Raw genomic sequence first — 15,988 nt, 5'->3', positions numbered from 1 at the left:
CACATGTGCTCACAGTTCACCTCATGTTTTACATCACATGTACCCACAGTTTACATCATGTTTTACATCACATGTGCTCACAGTTCATCTCATGTTTTACATCACATGTGCTCACAGTTCATCTCATGTTTTACATCACATGTGCTCACAGTTTATATCATGTTTTACATCACATGTGCCCACAGTTCATCTCATGTTTTACATCACATGTGCTCACAGTTTACATCATGTTTTACATCACATGTGCTCACAGTTCATCTCATGTTTTACATCACATGTGCCCACAGTTCATCTCATGTTTTACATCACATGTGCCCACAGTTTATATCATGTTTTACATCACATGTGCCCACAGTTCATCTCATGTTTTACATCACATGTGCTCACAGTTCATCTCATGTTTTACATCACATGTGCCAATCCCAGCCTGTGTGCAGGACCTGCCAGTTTTATTGCACAGCTCAGGCTCTGGGGCCCACCAAAATTGAGGGCACAGGTTCATGTCCTGCTCCCAGGCCTCAGTTCCTGGCAGTCAAATAAAAATAATCCCTCCTCCTGTGCCACACTCTTCACATGGGTAAAATAAAGGAGGAAAAACCAGAATAGGTGCCAAAAGATGTGTCTCCTCCAAATGCAGCTCAGTTTCTGCAGTGTGAGGTTACAGCTAATGAGCAATTCACAAGAAATGATGCCACAGAGAGCTGGTTTCTGGTCTGCACATAACCTAAAAGCAGCATTGCTGGATTATGCCCTTTTCTGACTCAGAGATGGGGCAACTGAGAGGCATTTAAAAAACTTTTATTCTATTTTCTCATGTCTCATGTGAAGGGTGAGACAATGCAGATGTAAAATTCACTCCATCACAATTAGATGCCATGACCTGAGTGCAGCACAAGTGAGGACAGCTTGGGTTGGCAATCAGCTGTAAAAGCAATTCCTCACTGGGCTGTTCCCCATCCCAGTCTGGGCAGCTTTTCCACTGTTCCATCCTGCCCAGACTGGGATTTCAGCCTGAATTGGCACATCCAGCCTGGTGCTCAGTGCACAGCAGTGCCTGCACAATTACCAGGTGTAAATGCTGCTACTCACTGCTGCCTCGTGCCTCTGGGCTGAAGGTTCCTCTGGTGCCACCAGGCAGGCATAGAGGGCCAAGCCTTCCTCTGTCCAGGCCTGCTGCAGCCCCACCACCTCAAATGGAGCTGTGGGACCACCCTTCCTCTTCACAGGAGGCACCTGGAAATCCATTGGAACACAATTCCATTTTAGATGGAGTGAAAAAACCCTTTAACTTGCTCTGTTGCTTTTGAGTAGAGCCCCACAACAAGCCAGGGAGAACTGTGCTTTGATTAGTAGATTAGCTGTGGTTTAGCCAGTAGAAAAATCAATAAAGACCAAATTAAATAGGAATAACACATTGCTTTTGATAAGCCATGGGATTTATTTTCACAATGAGGACTTGCAGGCTCTGACTTCCACCAGTTTCACTGTGTGGAAGCAGGAATTCACATTATTTCCCTGTGCCAGCAGGGGTGAGCACAGAGCCCCTGCCAAGGCTGCCCAGAATGTTCCTGTCACAGCAGCACTGTGTGTGCCTTCCTCAGTGACACTGAGATCAATCCAATCCCAGCTCCAAATCAATGCAAAGGGATGATGCCATGCCCAGGGGCTGCTGCAGGCTCCCCTAAAACCCAAACTGACACCCCAAACCCCAGCAATCCCCATCCTGTGAATGCCCTTTTAGTTGGGCTGAGGTGATTTCTTTTTCATGAATTTTTTGTGCACATGTGTGTGGGAGGCAAACATTCTATTTTCCAGTTTATACATCTGATTTAAAGCAAAAAGGGTAAAAAGTGACTTCTGCAACCTCAAGGCATAAATTATTATTGTGAATATCAGTTTAGATCCAGGGAGAAGGTCCAGGGGGACAGACTATGCCCTGGCTCTTTAGGTTGTTCAAAGTCAAATAAAACATGATACACTTTAACATGCAGAATACATGAAAATCTTGATCATGAGTTAGAAAAGAGAGAGGAGAGACACCTGAAACAGCCTGGAAAGGCACTGGGATGCTGCAAACTGTCCAGGGCAGCTGCTGAAAAGGGGCAGAAAACTGGGAAAGCCAGACCCAGGGAATCAGCAAAGCCAGGAGAAAGGAAAAGCAGAGGTGCCTGATGCAGAAAATGCTCTGGATGGAGAGAAAGGCAAATCTGAGCTACAGAACTGTAATTCCCTCCCAGGGCTCTGGTGGATACAGAAACTCCAAGCCTTGTTCTCCTGGTTTATAACATCACCAGTCTCTAGTGCATTATCAGCTCTATTTACTGCATTTACAGGGAGATAAAGGCCTTTAAAAACATGTTTTTAACACAGGGCCAGGCTGGATTTTCAAACTACTGCACAGCTGAGCTGGATCACTCAAAACACCAGCACCAAATCCTCCACTGGATTCCCATGGGGAATTCTGCACCATCCAAGGGACCACTGTTCCCAGCTGGCAGCATCCACCACATCTCCCATGGAATCAGCAAGGAAATGCTGATTTACACAAGCCAGTCCATGGAATTGCATGGATTACCAGATGAGAATTTGGCCTAAAAATGCCTCAACATTTCCAATTGTCACAGACATCTTTCATGAAAAATCCTTTCCTTAGGATTTTTCCTCCTGAGAAGCTGGGAGGCCTCAGGAACAAAATGTAAACATTGATTATCTGCTGCTGTGGAATGCAACAGGTGCATCTGTGATTGGTCTCATGTGGTTGTTTCTAATTAATGGCCAATCACAGTCAGCTGGCTCAGACTGTCTCAGTCAGTCACAGGATTTTGTTATCATTCCTTTTTTCTTCCTTTGCTTGCTAGCTTTCTGATTAAATCCTTCTATTCTTTTAGTATAGTTTTAATAATATATATATAATAAAATAATAAACCAAGCCTTCTGAAACATGGAGTCAAATCCTCATCTCTTCCCTCATCCTGGGACCCCTGCAAACACCATCACATCCAATTCTATCAGTGAAAGAAATGCAAACTTCTTCACTGTGATCCAACAGCCATTTCAGAGCCTGTGTAGAATAAACTGGGGGATTTTACCCCAGTTCTTCTTGGGCACAAAATCCATCTGAACATGTGAGCCTGCACCCAGCAGAGTGACACAGCCCTGGAAGCTGAGGAACCCTTTCAGGCTCAGAGAGCATTGCTATAAATCAGAGCTCAGTTGTGGCTTTTTAAATGGTAATAACACAAGGGGAGAGAGCTCACAGTGCAGCTGGTCACAAGCTAAGGAGTCTGAAAGGAAAATTCAGGATGCAGGGCTGTTCCAGTGGCAATTTTCATTAGCACTGAACTAGCACTAAAGAATGTCAGCAATGTTTTAATGCAAGCACGAACATCATTAACAATTAATTGTGTTTAAGTGGGGTTTAAGTGATTTAAAAGCCTGGCTGCTCAGGGTGAAATCTACCTTGACTGTGTGGATCAGTATTGGTATCCCAGAGTTTACCCCAGGGAAAAGAATAAGGCCACTGAGAAGGGTGGGAAGGAAAAATATACATTGGGGAGGGAAAATACACTGTTTTCCCTAGGGAATAAAGGGTGAAATGGATGGGAAGGAGAGAGGATGGGGTGGTTTCTTCAGAGGAGGAAAACAAAGGACAATTAAGGCAGCCCCTCATTTGTTCACAGCACTCTTGACTATCAGGAAGGGTCTGTTCTTATCTAGAACAAGTGGTGAAAACCAGGAACCTGTGTCCACTGCCAAGGACAAAGCCCAAGAGCCAGCAGTCACTTTGAACCACTGAAAATCCTGCTCAACAATCTTTCACTGCTTCAGAAACTCCACACACAACCCAGCTCCACCAACTCCAGCGACACTTTTATTTACAGACTCCGAGGTGAATTAAAACATAATTTCCACTTTGTTCAGCCACTGCTTTGTAGCTGTTGGGTGGAAAAAGGAGATTTCAGGAGTGATTATGTATTTAGTGGAGGCCCAAACACAGCCCCCATCATCCAGAGCCTTTAGTGGCAGGTCACTGCATATGACCATGTTCACAGGGGTTCTTGGATGAGGCAAGAGACGAGAATGTTGACTCCATGATCAGAAGGTTTGATTTATTATTTTATTTTATATATATATATATTACATTATAACTATACTTAAAAGAAAAGAAAGGAAAAGGTTTCCTCAGAAGCTAGCTAAGCTAAGAATAGAAAAGAAAAGAATGAAAACAAAAGGCAGCTCTCTCAGACTCTGTCCGAGATAGCTCCGTCTTGATTGGCCATTAATTATAAACATCTAAGAGGAGCTAATCACAGGTGGACCTGTTGCATTCCACAGCAGCAGATAATCATTGTTTACATTTTGTTGCTGAAACTGCAGCTTCTCAGAAGGAAAAATCCGAAGAAAGGATTTTTCATAAAAGATGTCTGCAACAAGTGCACTCACCAGGGACAGCAGCCACGCCACCAGGGCCTGGTAGATGTTGGCAGCTCCCAGCACCTTGTCAGGCACCTGCCCCTCACACTGATCCATGGCCACCTGGCCACAGCTTGCCAGCCAAATGGTCAGCAGCAGCAGCTCCTTTCTCACACTGCAGGATCCAGGCAACGTGGCAATAGCTGGCAAAAAAGAGGCTTCCTGTCCAAAAACAAGATAGCATGAAAATGCAAGTCATTTGGATTACTGGAAATGTATTCATCATCAGGAATTAATTACATTCATTGCCATCACAGGAGGGGCATTTAACACCCAGAGAGCATTTATCAAAGAGGGAGAATGAGCCAGAAAAGCCAGGTTGTTCCATCAGTGACACCTGCCTGAGCACTGCAGGTTTTCTTGGACAGCTGTCACCTGGGTCCTCATTTAGTCACACACAGCCTGGTGAATGGAGGGTTACACAGTCACAGCTGGAAAAGTGTGATTGAATTTATTCTGTATTCAAGACTCAGTGTTTGGGGCTTTTTTTTTAATCACTGAAAAGCCCTCAAACAAACCTGATAGTGTGAAAACTCATTATTTTCTGCTTCACCTAACATCCCTAATTTCAGAGATGAGGTCACAGTTAAGGGAACTCACCTCCTTTCTTTACCTCAGCATTGATAGTTGGTTATTTAGGATGCAAATTCCCTCTCCTTTAAGAGAACTGTTCAAAACACAACTTCAGGCTTGAACTGTGGATTTGCAGTTTTTTGTCCTTCCACAGATGCTGCAGCTGTAATTATTGGCTGTCTTCTTCTTCCCATCTATATTCAACTTGCTGCCTATGACATTTCTTTGGAAAATTAATCATAAAGTCCCAAAAATCCCAAAAATTCTCCAGTACTGCTCCTCAATAGTTCCCATCACAAAATCATGGAAGGGCTTGCTTTGGAAGGGGCCTTAAAACTCATTTTCTTCCACCCTCTCCCACAGGCAGGGACAGCTTCCACTGGACCAGGCTGCTCCAAGCCCCATCCAACCTGGCTCACATTTTCAGTTGCTCCATGTAGCCCATAATGAGGATTTCTGCCCACACCTCTACACTGAATGAACCTTAATTTGATTTACCTGAATTTACTCTGAAAGCAAAGTAAGCTAAATACAATTACAGTCACTTTAATTCTGAATTAAAATGTCCAAAAGTGTGTTTCACAACTAATCCACTTGACAAGTTAATGTAGCTTGACTTTTGTGCTGGTCCTCAGAACAGACAACTCCTTAAAATGGTTTAATAAGGACTCAAACTAAAGCAGCTCTACTGTGTCACCCAATGTTTTGGTACCAAATAAAACTGTAAATTAGTAATAAAGGCAAAACAGCCATGCAAATGTGTGTGATGCTGCAGATTTGTATTAATTCATGTCCTGGGGTGCCAACAGAATTCTTCAGGGTTTCGACCCCTCCACTGAAATCCCCTGAGGAAGAGACTTTGGCATAAACTCTGGGACCATGAGGGAAAAGTGACTTTCCCCTATACCCTGTGCTGGAGAAAAGATCCTTCCCTCCTCCCTCAGCAAGGGTGTGGGGATCAATGGAAGAGCTGATGACATAAACAGGATCTGTAAGTAATGTTTCAGCAGGAAAGCTCCAACTATTCCAAACTTCCTTGGCCCAGTTGTTTTCTGACCAAAACCAGATAAATTTACTGATTAAGGTCCTTTCTGACTGAGGTTCTGGTGAAGGTTGGACCTTCCCTCTCCTGCCTCTGGCAGCCTCCTCACCCCAACAAGAATCTAAGTGTAGGGCTTGAACAAATTCTGAAATATTAAGACTAATGAACAAAAAATGAGCTAATCCAGTTTAATTCTGGGCAAGAACAGCTGAAGAAGGATAAAACTGGTGCTTCCAGGGTATGGCTTCCCACAGCACTGCCCAGTTTAGCCCAGTCTGCAGAGGAGAGTTCAATCTGCCCACGTTACACTGGCTTTTATTTGTGAAGTATTAGGTTATAAAAAGCCCAAAATTACTGAAATGCTGGGCTATTTTTCGTTGCTCTGGCTGGAATTGTGCTGTCACTCAGAGATAGGCTTGCAGCTGATTGCAGGCAAGTGCCAACAATTACCAAAGAGTAAATAAGATAAAATTTCCTATTCCCAAGTTCTTGCTATTTTATTTTGCAATTATAGTTTATGTCATTACAAGTTCCAGCCCTTCAGCTCAGTTTCCCAACCTCCCTCCATCCCCAGCTCTGGCCTTTTTAACTCTCACATAACACCAGTGCAAGGAGGAGCAGCAACCACAGTGAAATAACCATGATAACCCCAAAGGAAGATAATATTAATTAAAAATTCATTTTAAAAAGTGGAAATTTACCTTCATATTATTATTATTTTAAACCAGAGCTGTTTATGATAACAGCAAGCCAAGGCCTAGTGAGCACAAGATTGCCAGCCAAGATTAAGATCATTTTATTTCTAATAAAACAGCTCAGAGTGGTTCAATGATGCTTTGTTGATGTTTTTTAAAAGAGTAGTTAGCATTACTCTTCCTACACATCCATGTTAGATTGGACAAAGAGTTTCAAAGACTGGGAAACATTCATGCCAAAGCTGTGAGAGGCTGGAATGGCCAAGTTTAGGAGAACTTCACAAAGATTTCCCAGCAGAATTAATCCATCAACCCAAGGAATTGCCCTAGTGGCAGGATAGGCTAAGGAAAAACCCATTTTTTACTTTAATATGCACAATCTCTCCCTTTGAGGTAAATAAAACTTCAATATTTCCCTCCCAGCACCTTTTCCAACACTAACATGGAAGCAAGGCAGCATGTTCCACCCAAATACCATCCCTACTCCACTGGACAGACCCTGCAGCAGCAAAAGCTCCATCCAACCATCCCCTGCTTGGAAAAGAAGAGAAGTTAAACTCACAAAATCTCCTCCTTCACCACAGAGGGGTGAGTGAGGGGCAAGGGGAGGAACAGCAAGGCTGTCACTCTCATTGGCTGGAGGTTTAATCAAAATAATTGTTTCCAGCCCTGTCTAAATTTATCCCCCTATGTCATCTGCACCCTAGCTCGGATCCCAGATTTAAGAGGCAATCCCTGATGAATGGCAAATTACTGACTGCAGAACTCTTTTGCCAAAGGATGCATCTGCTGTGGGTTTGTAAATGTGAGCTGATTTCTAAGTGCTGGAGCAGCTCAGCTCATTTCTCTAATGAACCTTCCCCTCCCATTGCACAGCTGCTCTGGCATTCCATGTTCTGCTCTGCCCTGCTCAGAGCTCCTGGTACAGGACATAACCATGATCATTGTGTGGTTATATCCCCATTTCCCACACAGTCACGTGGGAAATGCAGGATTTTTAGGACACATTTAACAATTCTGGCCATCTAAAGCAAAGCAGATTATCACTATTCCATGGTTTCTAAAAATTCTTGCATTAGATGAAGACATATTGGAAATGTCAAGTGTTTGTTCATTTTCATTCTGTGGCGAAGGAAAAATGATGACAATGCCATCTGTTAGATGATTTGAAACTCCACATTAAAGTGTGGAATAAACCCTGAAACCATTCAAAAAACTGCTTTATCACTGCAAAGTGGGAGCAAGGGGTGAGAATGAGGAGAGGATCTGCAGTTCCTGCATGCAACTGGCAGAACACTCTGGAATTAGGAAGTTGACTTTTCCTCACAAAAAGGAGAGCACAACTGATGTTTAATGGTCTGAATGGTCTTTTTGTAAATGCATTTCTGTAGCAAAGTCACTCTGTGGCACCGGTGCCTTTCTGAGCATCATGCTGAGGTTATGGACCTGAAAAACACGATGGGGGCAAGATGGCATTGAAATTTCTGATGTGGATGAGGCTCAAATTGCTCAAATGGAGGAATTATGGTACTCCAAAGCAGATAACTCTGCCAAGGGAGGCTGCAGGGATTCAGGGAGCTGTGTAATGGAGCATTATTTGCTCTGATCTCCATAGTTTTCAATTCACTTAGGGCACTCCAGATCATGAGAATTGAAGTTAAAACTATAATAATAAACAAAATGTCTTTGCTGACAGTTTTCTTGCTCTGGACAATTATTCTCAGTCTTGGGTATGAAGAATAAAACCTCTTAACTGCACTAAGGGAATTCTCAGCTCCTTCACTGGAGTTAATGGCTCATCTATCAAGGATGTGGATAAATCTGGTCCATACCATTTGTTAGCAGAGAGATGCTGTGGATCACACAGGATCAAAATATCTTTGGTCCAAATTCAACAAATTAAAAATCCATTCAAATAACCTGTAACAAACATTTTTTTTTTTTTTTTTAACATATAATTTCTTTATTTTTTTAGAAGTGGGAAAATTTTCTTAAGAAGGCTCAGCTCAGGTAAACACTGACCTGAGAAATGCATTAAAATTTAAACCAAAGCAACACTGAGTCTTATTTGAGTTTGTTTGCTTTCCAAGCCATAATCATTAAAAATGAGAAGTGCCTTTTCCATGATTGGTGTTTACACTCCACTAACACTTGGAGAGGCTCAGAAGGATTCCCAGCCTCATTGTGCTGGTGTTCTGAGCACATGTAACAAAAAGTTCCTCCTCTAATGAGTTTATACTCCTGGTTAATGAGAAGCAGCTGAAATGAGTAAAGGAAGTTTTAATTACTTACACATTTCATGTGAGCACAAGACTGGAAATGGGGAACTTGTGCCTCAGTCCTGGCTCTGGAATGAAGTATTTCTCTGTGGAACTGTAAAGTGGGGAATAATATTTCCTTATCTTGGTCCCTGTCTAGCTGGATTCATTATCAAGACTCTGTAAAGTGCTCTGAAGAGGAAGAGTATAAGATAATCAACAAACTTTCAAAATTAACCTCTGTTCCCTTTCCTAATCCTCAAAGTGTTGTGGCCTCTCAGCCCCCTCAGTGTGATCTTATCTGCATCTTCCACTTGTTCTTCAAAGGATTCCAGCCTGCCTCACACATGAGATGTGCCAGCGCTTCCAGACCCTCCCAGGGAAGGGAATTGCACCTGCTCATCTGGAAATGCTGGGACAGAGCATGGAATTAGTCCTCAGCCATCTGAAATCTAGGCTGGCATTTGGCACATGCTCCAAGCTGGGTTTGATTCCTATGGGAATGGCTCTGCTTGGATTCTCCAGGAGATTCCCAGGGGGGTGGAAGAAGAGAATCTTTAAGGTCCCTTCCAACCCAAACCATTTGGGATTGGTTCTATGATTCACCACATATTTATCACCTTGGGGAAAGCCTTGCTTTTTCTTCCCATCTATTTATCTTTTTTATTTATCATTTCCCCTGATAGTCTATGGAAATCCCCAAAGAAATAAAGGAAAATAAAGGATCTGGGGGAGGAAACTCTGCTCAGCTGCTTTATCAGGAAGTTTTATCAGAGCTAAAGTGGCTTGTTGTCAGCTTCCAATTAAAATGGATTGTATCTAGTTTGTCACAAGCTCTGTGCTCTTCCCTGCAGCTATAAAACACCCTCCAGACAACCCTTCAGACCTGTGAGTTTGGGGCTGTGTGATCCTGAGAACTGCTGAGTGCTCACAGTGCTCCCTGAAGCTGGTGGGAACTCCAGGTGCTTGGCACAGAGCTGGGCAGAGCTCTGTGTTTGCCAAATAAAAATAACTGCATGATTCTTCCACTCCATAATCTCAGATAAAGCCCTGAATTCCATTCCCTGCCACTGAGAATAATGCCCCATAATGAGTATTTGTGGAATAATGTGTTTACAAGTTGTGACCAAGTTTATCCCCCTATGTGCTGAGATTTGGAACATGAGCCCAGCCCAAGTCAATGCTGAAGAAGAAGGCATGAGGGAAACCAGGAGTGTAGGTTAAATCCTGCAGTTCCTTTAACAGACAAGCCTGTACATCCCCTTGGAACAACAGAGAGGCAGGTTCAGCCTCCTTTCATCTACAAATAGCATCAGTGATCACAGCCCTGAGGTAAGGCCAGGAGTTGGGGATTCTATTTTGATTCCAAGAGAGAATCACAGCAGAAAGTATTTGTTTCTCTGTGTAATTAAACGTGACTGGCACTTGTTCAGAGCCACTGCAAACCCAGGGCAGCCCAGCACACTGCAGGACCTGAGGAGACAAAAGGCCCAGATATGGTTTTGTGTCCTCCTGCCCTCTCTGGGATAAGAAATAGAATTTGGCTCATGGACATTTTACATTATTGTCTCCAAGCTTAATGTGAACATCCTGTTAACGTGAATGGAGGAGTATTCAGGACCTCTACTGGCAGCAAGCTCATGATGGAAACTCTGCTCCTTTTCCTTGTATTAACCTTTCCTTTAAGCAACAGCAACCAATGTTCCCATCTGTCAAACTCAGGCAGGAGTGTATTGAGGAATAAGCCTAAACTCATTTTAATCGCTTCCAAGATATGCCGAGGACTATAAAGGATTAAATATCTGACATTATCCTGGGGCCTTTCCAAACTGCAGCCAGAGAAACAGCACTGCAAGATCTCATTGCTTTGTGAATCTCTGGCTCTTCAGTTCCTCCCACAGCTGGAAAAAGCACAAACCTGGGAGCCTCTGGGAACCATCAGAGTGCCTCTCCAGGTTCACATAGAAGGGTCTCCACGGCTTTTTGGTGACCCTGTTGCTCTCAGCACAGGTGAATTTCCTGGTTCTGAGCATTTCTACAGCAATTTGGCTGGAAAAACTTCTTAAAGCAGCCAAAAGTTATGAAAGCAGCTTTACTGTGTGGCTCTTGGACTTGCTGTGGTGGTGTGAGCTCAACTGGGGAGAGGAGCCACAAGGATTGTTGTCATCTTACTGCAAAAGCTCCACACTTTCTTGGTGATTTCTCATGGACAGCTCCTTGTAGCACTGACTCCTTCCTCATAGCACAGCCAACAGACTCCAACCCTCTCCTCACCCAGCTACCCCACTCTTTTGTAGCACTCTTCTTATTAGACACAGCTGTGGCCTGTTAAGGGCAGGCCTGTTCCTAATCTTTGGTGCAACTCCTCAGGTGTGACTCCCTTCTGCACTATCTTTATTTTCTTACCTTCTATCCCCCCATGGAGGATGGGAAGTATAACCCGCCCTAAGAGTGCCTGGGCACTTCCATAACATTCCTGACTCTGGGAACACAGAATTTACAGAATGAATTCACAGAATGACCAGGTTGGAAGAGACTTAAAGATCACTGAGTCCAAGCCATGCCCTAACCCCTCCATTAAACCATCAAATAAACCATCCATTCTTTTTGTAAACACATCCACAGAGATCAAACTCCTCCTGTGTGAAGGGAGGTGTTTGTAACACAGACAGGCAAGGCCTGGACCCTCTGTTTGCCTCTTCAGGCAGATCCTCAGGTCAGATCTGAGCTTCAGCTTCTGGGATTTGTGCCCACAGCCAGGGACAGCAGGAAGCAGCTACTCCAGCAAAGTGCTGTGCCAGCGATCCCCCCGTTTGCTTTCCCTGGCACCATGTGGGAAGATGAAGAGGAGGCCAGAAACACAGGCTTTGTGCCAGCCACCCATGCTAGAAAAACATTTCCTTGGGATCTTCCATCCATTCCAAATGCTGTGTGCTGGGCTGGTGGCACAAACAGGAATCTTGGCGTCCTGTCTCTGTGTGCTAAGTTTAACTCCGTCTCTAATTGCCTTAGTTTATTTTTAAGCCTTTCTTGAGTCGAGGCAGAGGGTTCATTAAGTACAAGAGATTTTAATCTTGCTTCAGGAACTCATTAAATGCCTGGCAGGAAAAAAAAAAGGAGGAATTCAGGGGCCATCTGGTGGCTGTTGGGCACAGCACTGCTGGCCACAGCCTTGGCATGAGCCCAACAGGGAAAGCACCTGGAGCCAGGCAAACTCAGCTCTGGTGTCCAAAAAACATTACTGTAGGAAATATTTGGTGATTTTTATAATTAATGGGGTTTTTTAAAGCTATATTAAAATAACCCTAAATGCTGTTGTAATTACATTCACACAGATGCAGTTGCTTTGGCCCAGGGTCAATGAAAACATTTGATCACAGGTGATTTGTATTACCAGGATCACCTTTGGAGTAATGCAGATATAGGAAAACTCAACTACTGTGTAACAAAATCGTTATAATCATAAAAAAGATTTTATAGGTTTCCTCAGCTTCTCCAAATATATGTACTGCACCACAATTTGGGGGATAAATTGGCATTTCTGTAAGGAAGTGGCACAAAACCTATTCCTTCATGAGTGGTTGATCAGGCCTTTGTCCATTCTTTAAGTGGAGACATTAATTTGACTTTCTTACAGTCCTTTTCCTTTATCCATTTTCCACCCAGCAATAAAAGTGGTGTATTTTTAAATAGTGCTGAGGCCATCATCTCAGTGCAGTCATGTGGGCAGCTCCAGAGGAGCTGGGGAGGTGCCCAAGTGCCCAGGCCCAGCAGGTGAAGAGCTGGGTTGGGATCCCAGCATCCACAACGTCCTTGAACAACCCAGGGAGGGAAGAAAAGGGCAATTTCCAATGCTGATGTCAGCACCACTGCCTCAAAAAGATCAAAACACCCATGGAACAGCAATGGCAATCACAGGCACCTATTTAAGGAAGACAGGTAAAGAATCAAAAGCATTTCACTGACAAATTGAGATCAAGGCACCTCCTACTTAAAAATAACTTTTGGGGCCAGTAACTGAACTAAAAATACTTTATAAGTTTTGGAAATCAATCCCTACTTTCAGGCAGATCGTGCTGATGCAGGGTAACTCTCCCAGTAGCAGAATGTCCAGCACTTCAGCACCACTCTGGATGATAAATATGAATTTTGTCAGGGATTTTCCCCTGAAGAAATATAGGATCAAAGAGAAAACAAGGCCATCAAAGGGCAAGGAAGAATTTGACCATGATGTATTGGTAATTTTATCTTCCAGTTTGTAAAAACACTGATATTTTAAAACACTGATACACAGAATAAACCATTTTCCATTCCTTCTGGGAACACAACAAAAATAAGCTTAAATTGGAAAGGGAATAATTTAAATTAGACTTAATGAAAAGCTTTACAACTCTAAGGGTAATTAAACAGCAACACGGACTACCTAGAAGTCAAAGAATCCTCACCATTGAAGATTTCAAGACCAAGTTCTATAAAGAATTGATTTTGTTGCAATACAAGTGGAACATCTTGTGGCTGAGAATTCTCCCTGACACCAGTGAGCTGAGTCAACGGGGTGTTAACATAAAGAACCTGCTGATTTTGACAAAAAGGTGATGGAGCCTGTGTTTACAAGATGGAAAGGAAAGTACCCACATCATCTATTTGTTAAGGTAGAATGACTCTGTTGTGCCTGGATGTTTTTTGTTGTAAGGCAGCTGTAAGGCTAAGCTGCAATGAGATGAGGATCATGGTAATATAATTACTAATACAAGGTTAGCCCAAGTGATTGTGAATGCCAAGAAAAATGAGATGCCTCAGTGTGAGTCAACACATTAATTTCCCAACCACCCTGGCTGTGTAAGGGAGATAAAACTCTGTTTATGAGGGGCTGCTTACAAGGTGGCTCCTAATAGCTCTCCAACAACATTATCCTGTTCTGCCATATCATGATAAAGCAATAAATGCAGAATCAAACTGAAGCCCTGCAGGAAATACTTCTTTTTTCCAATAATAAAGGAGATGAGTACAAGCTAAATTCTAGTTGTTCTGTGTGAAGTGAATGCCAGGGCTGGATGGGCCATGCAGGGGTTTGGCTGCAGTGTTCAAGGCCAGGCTGGGATAGTGGAAGATGTTTCTGCTCATGGCAGGGGTGGAATAGGATGGGATTTAAGGTCCCTTCCCACCCATGCCAGTCTGGGATCCTGTGATATCCTTAGAATAACCTGCTTGTGCTGCTCCTGACACAAAACTCAGCTCTGAGTGTGGCAAAATTTCTCACTATTATTTGGATGCCACCTAATGGGAATGTGACAGAAAACAACACCAGCACCAAGTTACTGATCATACCAAGCAAGGTGAATGAAGTGACAGATCAAACCCATTTCATTTTACATCCTCCATTTAACTGCTTTACATCCTGGGAGCATTCCTTCTGTCTCCCTCATCAATAACACTGCTCACATCATGAAACAAACCTGTGCTGTTCCTCTAAACTCCTAATTCAGCCTGACCCTACAGTGAGGATCTCACCACCACTCTGCTGGCCCTCACAGCACTCCAGGTGCTTGCATCAGTTCTGAACCAGATTCAAAGGCTAAAATGTGATTGGGGCCCAATTTCAGAAGAGATCAACTCATGCCAGTCTTAAATTTCACCAAAAGTTTGGGTGGGGCAGAGAAGGGAAAAAAAAAAACAAAAACAAACAAATGAACCCAAAATACAGCATTAAAATGCAGGTTCTTCCCTGCATTATTTTTAAAACCAAGAGGTGAGCCAGATTGCCCAAGTATTCAAACACCTCCAGACATGGACCTGACAGGCAGAACTCTTAGAAAGAACCCACTGATTTCCCAGGGAATTGGCACCTGCATGTCTTGAAAATCCACTGGATCTCAGCCCCTGAAGTGCCCCTGGAAGTGAATTCTCAGTCTCTCAAGTTCCCTCTCCCCAGCCCTGACTCTCAGAGTGAAGCTGAGGACAGAGTTTGACTGAACTGGGTTAAGAAAAAGGAGACAGCACATTAAATCTGCTTTTACATTTTAGACAAGAACTCTAATGTAACCTTAATGCAGCTTTTTAAATTTCCTTTGCCAGTCTTTCCCAGCACCTCAGCTACAGTAATTGCAGAGTTTCTAAACTTTCCCTCTGATTATTATTAAATTCAATTATTTATGTACATTATAAATGGTCAGAAGAATTCTGGAAAATGTGACAAGTGTTCCAGATCTGAACATCTATCACTGCCAAAACAAAGGACTTACAAAACAAATTTGCAAGTGTGCTACTCTGTCAAACACTGGGGCTTTTTCTTTGAATATATGTGTTTATATATAGATATTAGATATTTTCACTGAGACATAGCTGCCAAATTACAGGGGCTCTTAGTTTTAAATGTCAAAACAGTCAAAATTTTCTGTGTTCATAAAAAAAGAAAGAAAATAAAACCCTATTCAAATTCAAAGGGAAAAAGTGCTGCTATCAAAGCAGATTTCAAGTAATCTTATAAAGGACTGTTGTATTTGATAGATGATGTTGATACATTTTTTAATAATGAATTTAATTTTAATAATGAATATGTCTGAATAAGAACTAAGAGCAGAGTTGCCAGGACAACATGGTTATTACGGGTTGTGCTGATTTCCTGTTATCATTGGTGCCTTGGGAGGTCAGGCAGGTCCCTTGGAGCAGGCTGGCACTGGAATGGGTTGGATGGGAAGGACCCTAAAGATTCTCTCATCCCACCCCCCTGCCATGGGAGGGGACACCTTCCACCATCCCAGACTTCTCCAGCCTGGCCTTGGGCACTGCCAGGGATCCAGGGGCCTGCCCACCCTCACAGGGAAGAATTTGTTCCCAAAATCCCACCTTAACCCTGCCCTGTGTCCTCTCTTGTCTGTGACCAGTCCCTGTCCCTCTTTCTGGGCACTGCAGCAGTTTGCACAGGCAGCAGGAGCCTGGGCTGGTGG

The 15,988-nt window shown here is 43.2% G+C and overlaps 1 protein-coding gene across 1 annotated transcript in view; it reads right to left on the bottom strand.

Annotated features, from left to right (window-relative positions):
* Positions 1-15,988, bottom strand: part of DNAAF8 (dynein axonemal assembly factor 8) — a 99,462-nt gene that overhangs the window by 67,656 nt on the left and 15,818 nt on the right. Inside the window, exons 10-11 of the mRNA XM_059484044.1 lie at positions 4,444-4,635; positions 1,090-1,233 (exon numbers count right to left, since the gene is read on the bottom strand). Of these exons, the coding sequence (XP_059340027.1) occupies positions 1,090-1,233; positions 4,444-4,635 (336 nt within the window). The remainder of the gene's footprint in view (positions 1-1,089; positions 1,234-4,443; positions 4,636-15,988) is intronic.

This window comes from Ammospiza nelsoni, chromosome 17 (assembly GCF_027579445.1).
Source record: "Ammospiza nelsoni isolate bAmmNel1 chromosome 17, bAmmNel1.pri, whole genome shotgun sequence".
Lineage (NCBI taxonomy): Eukaryota > Metazoa > Chordata > Aves > Passeriformes > Passerellidae > Ammospiza > Ammospiza nelsoni.
This window is presented reverse-complemented; position numbering and strand designations above follow the sequence as displayed.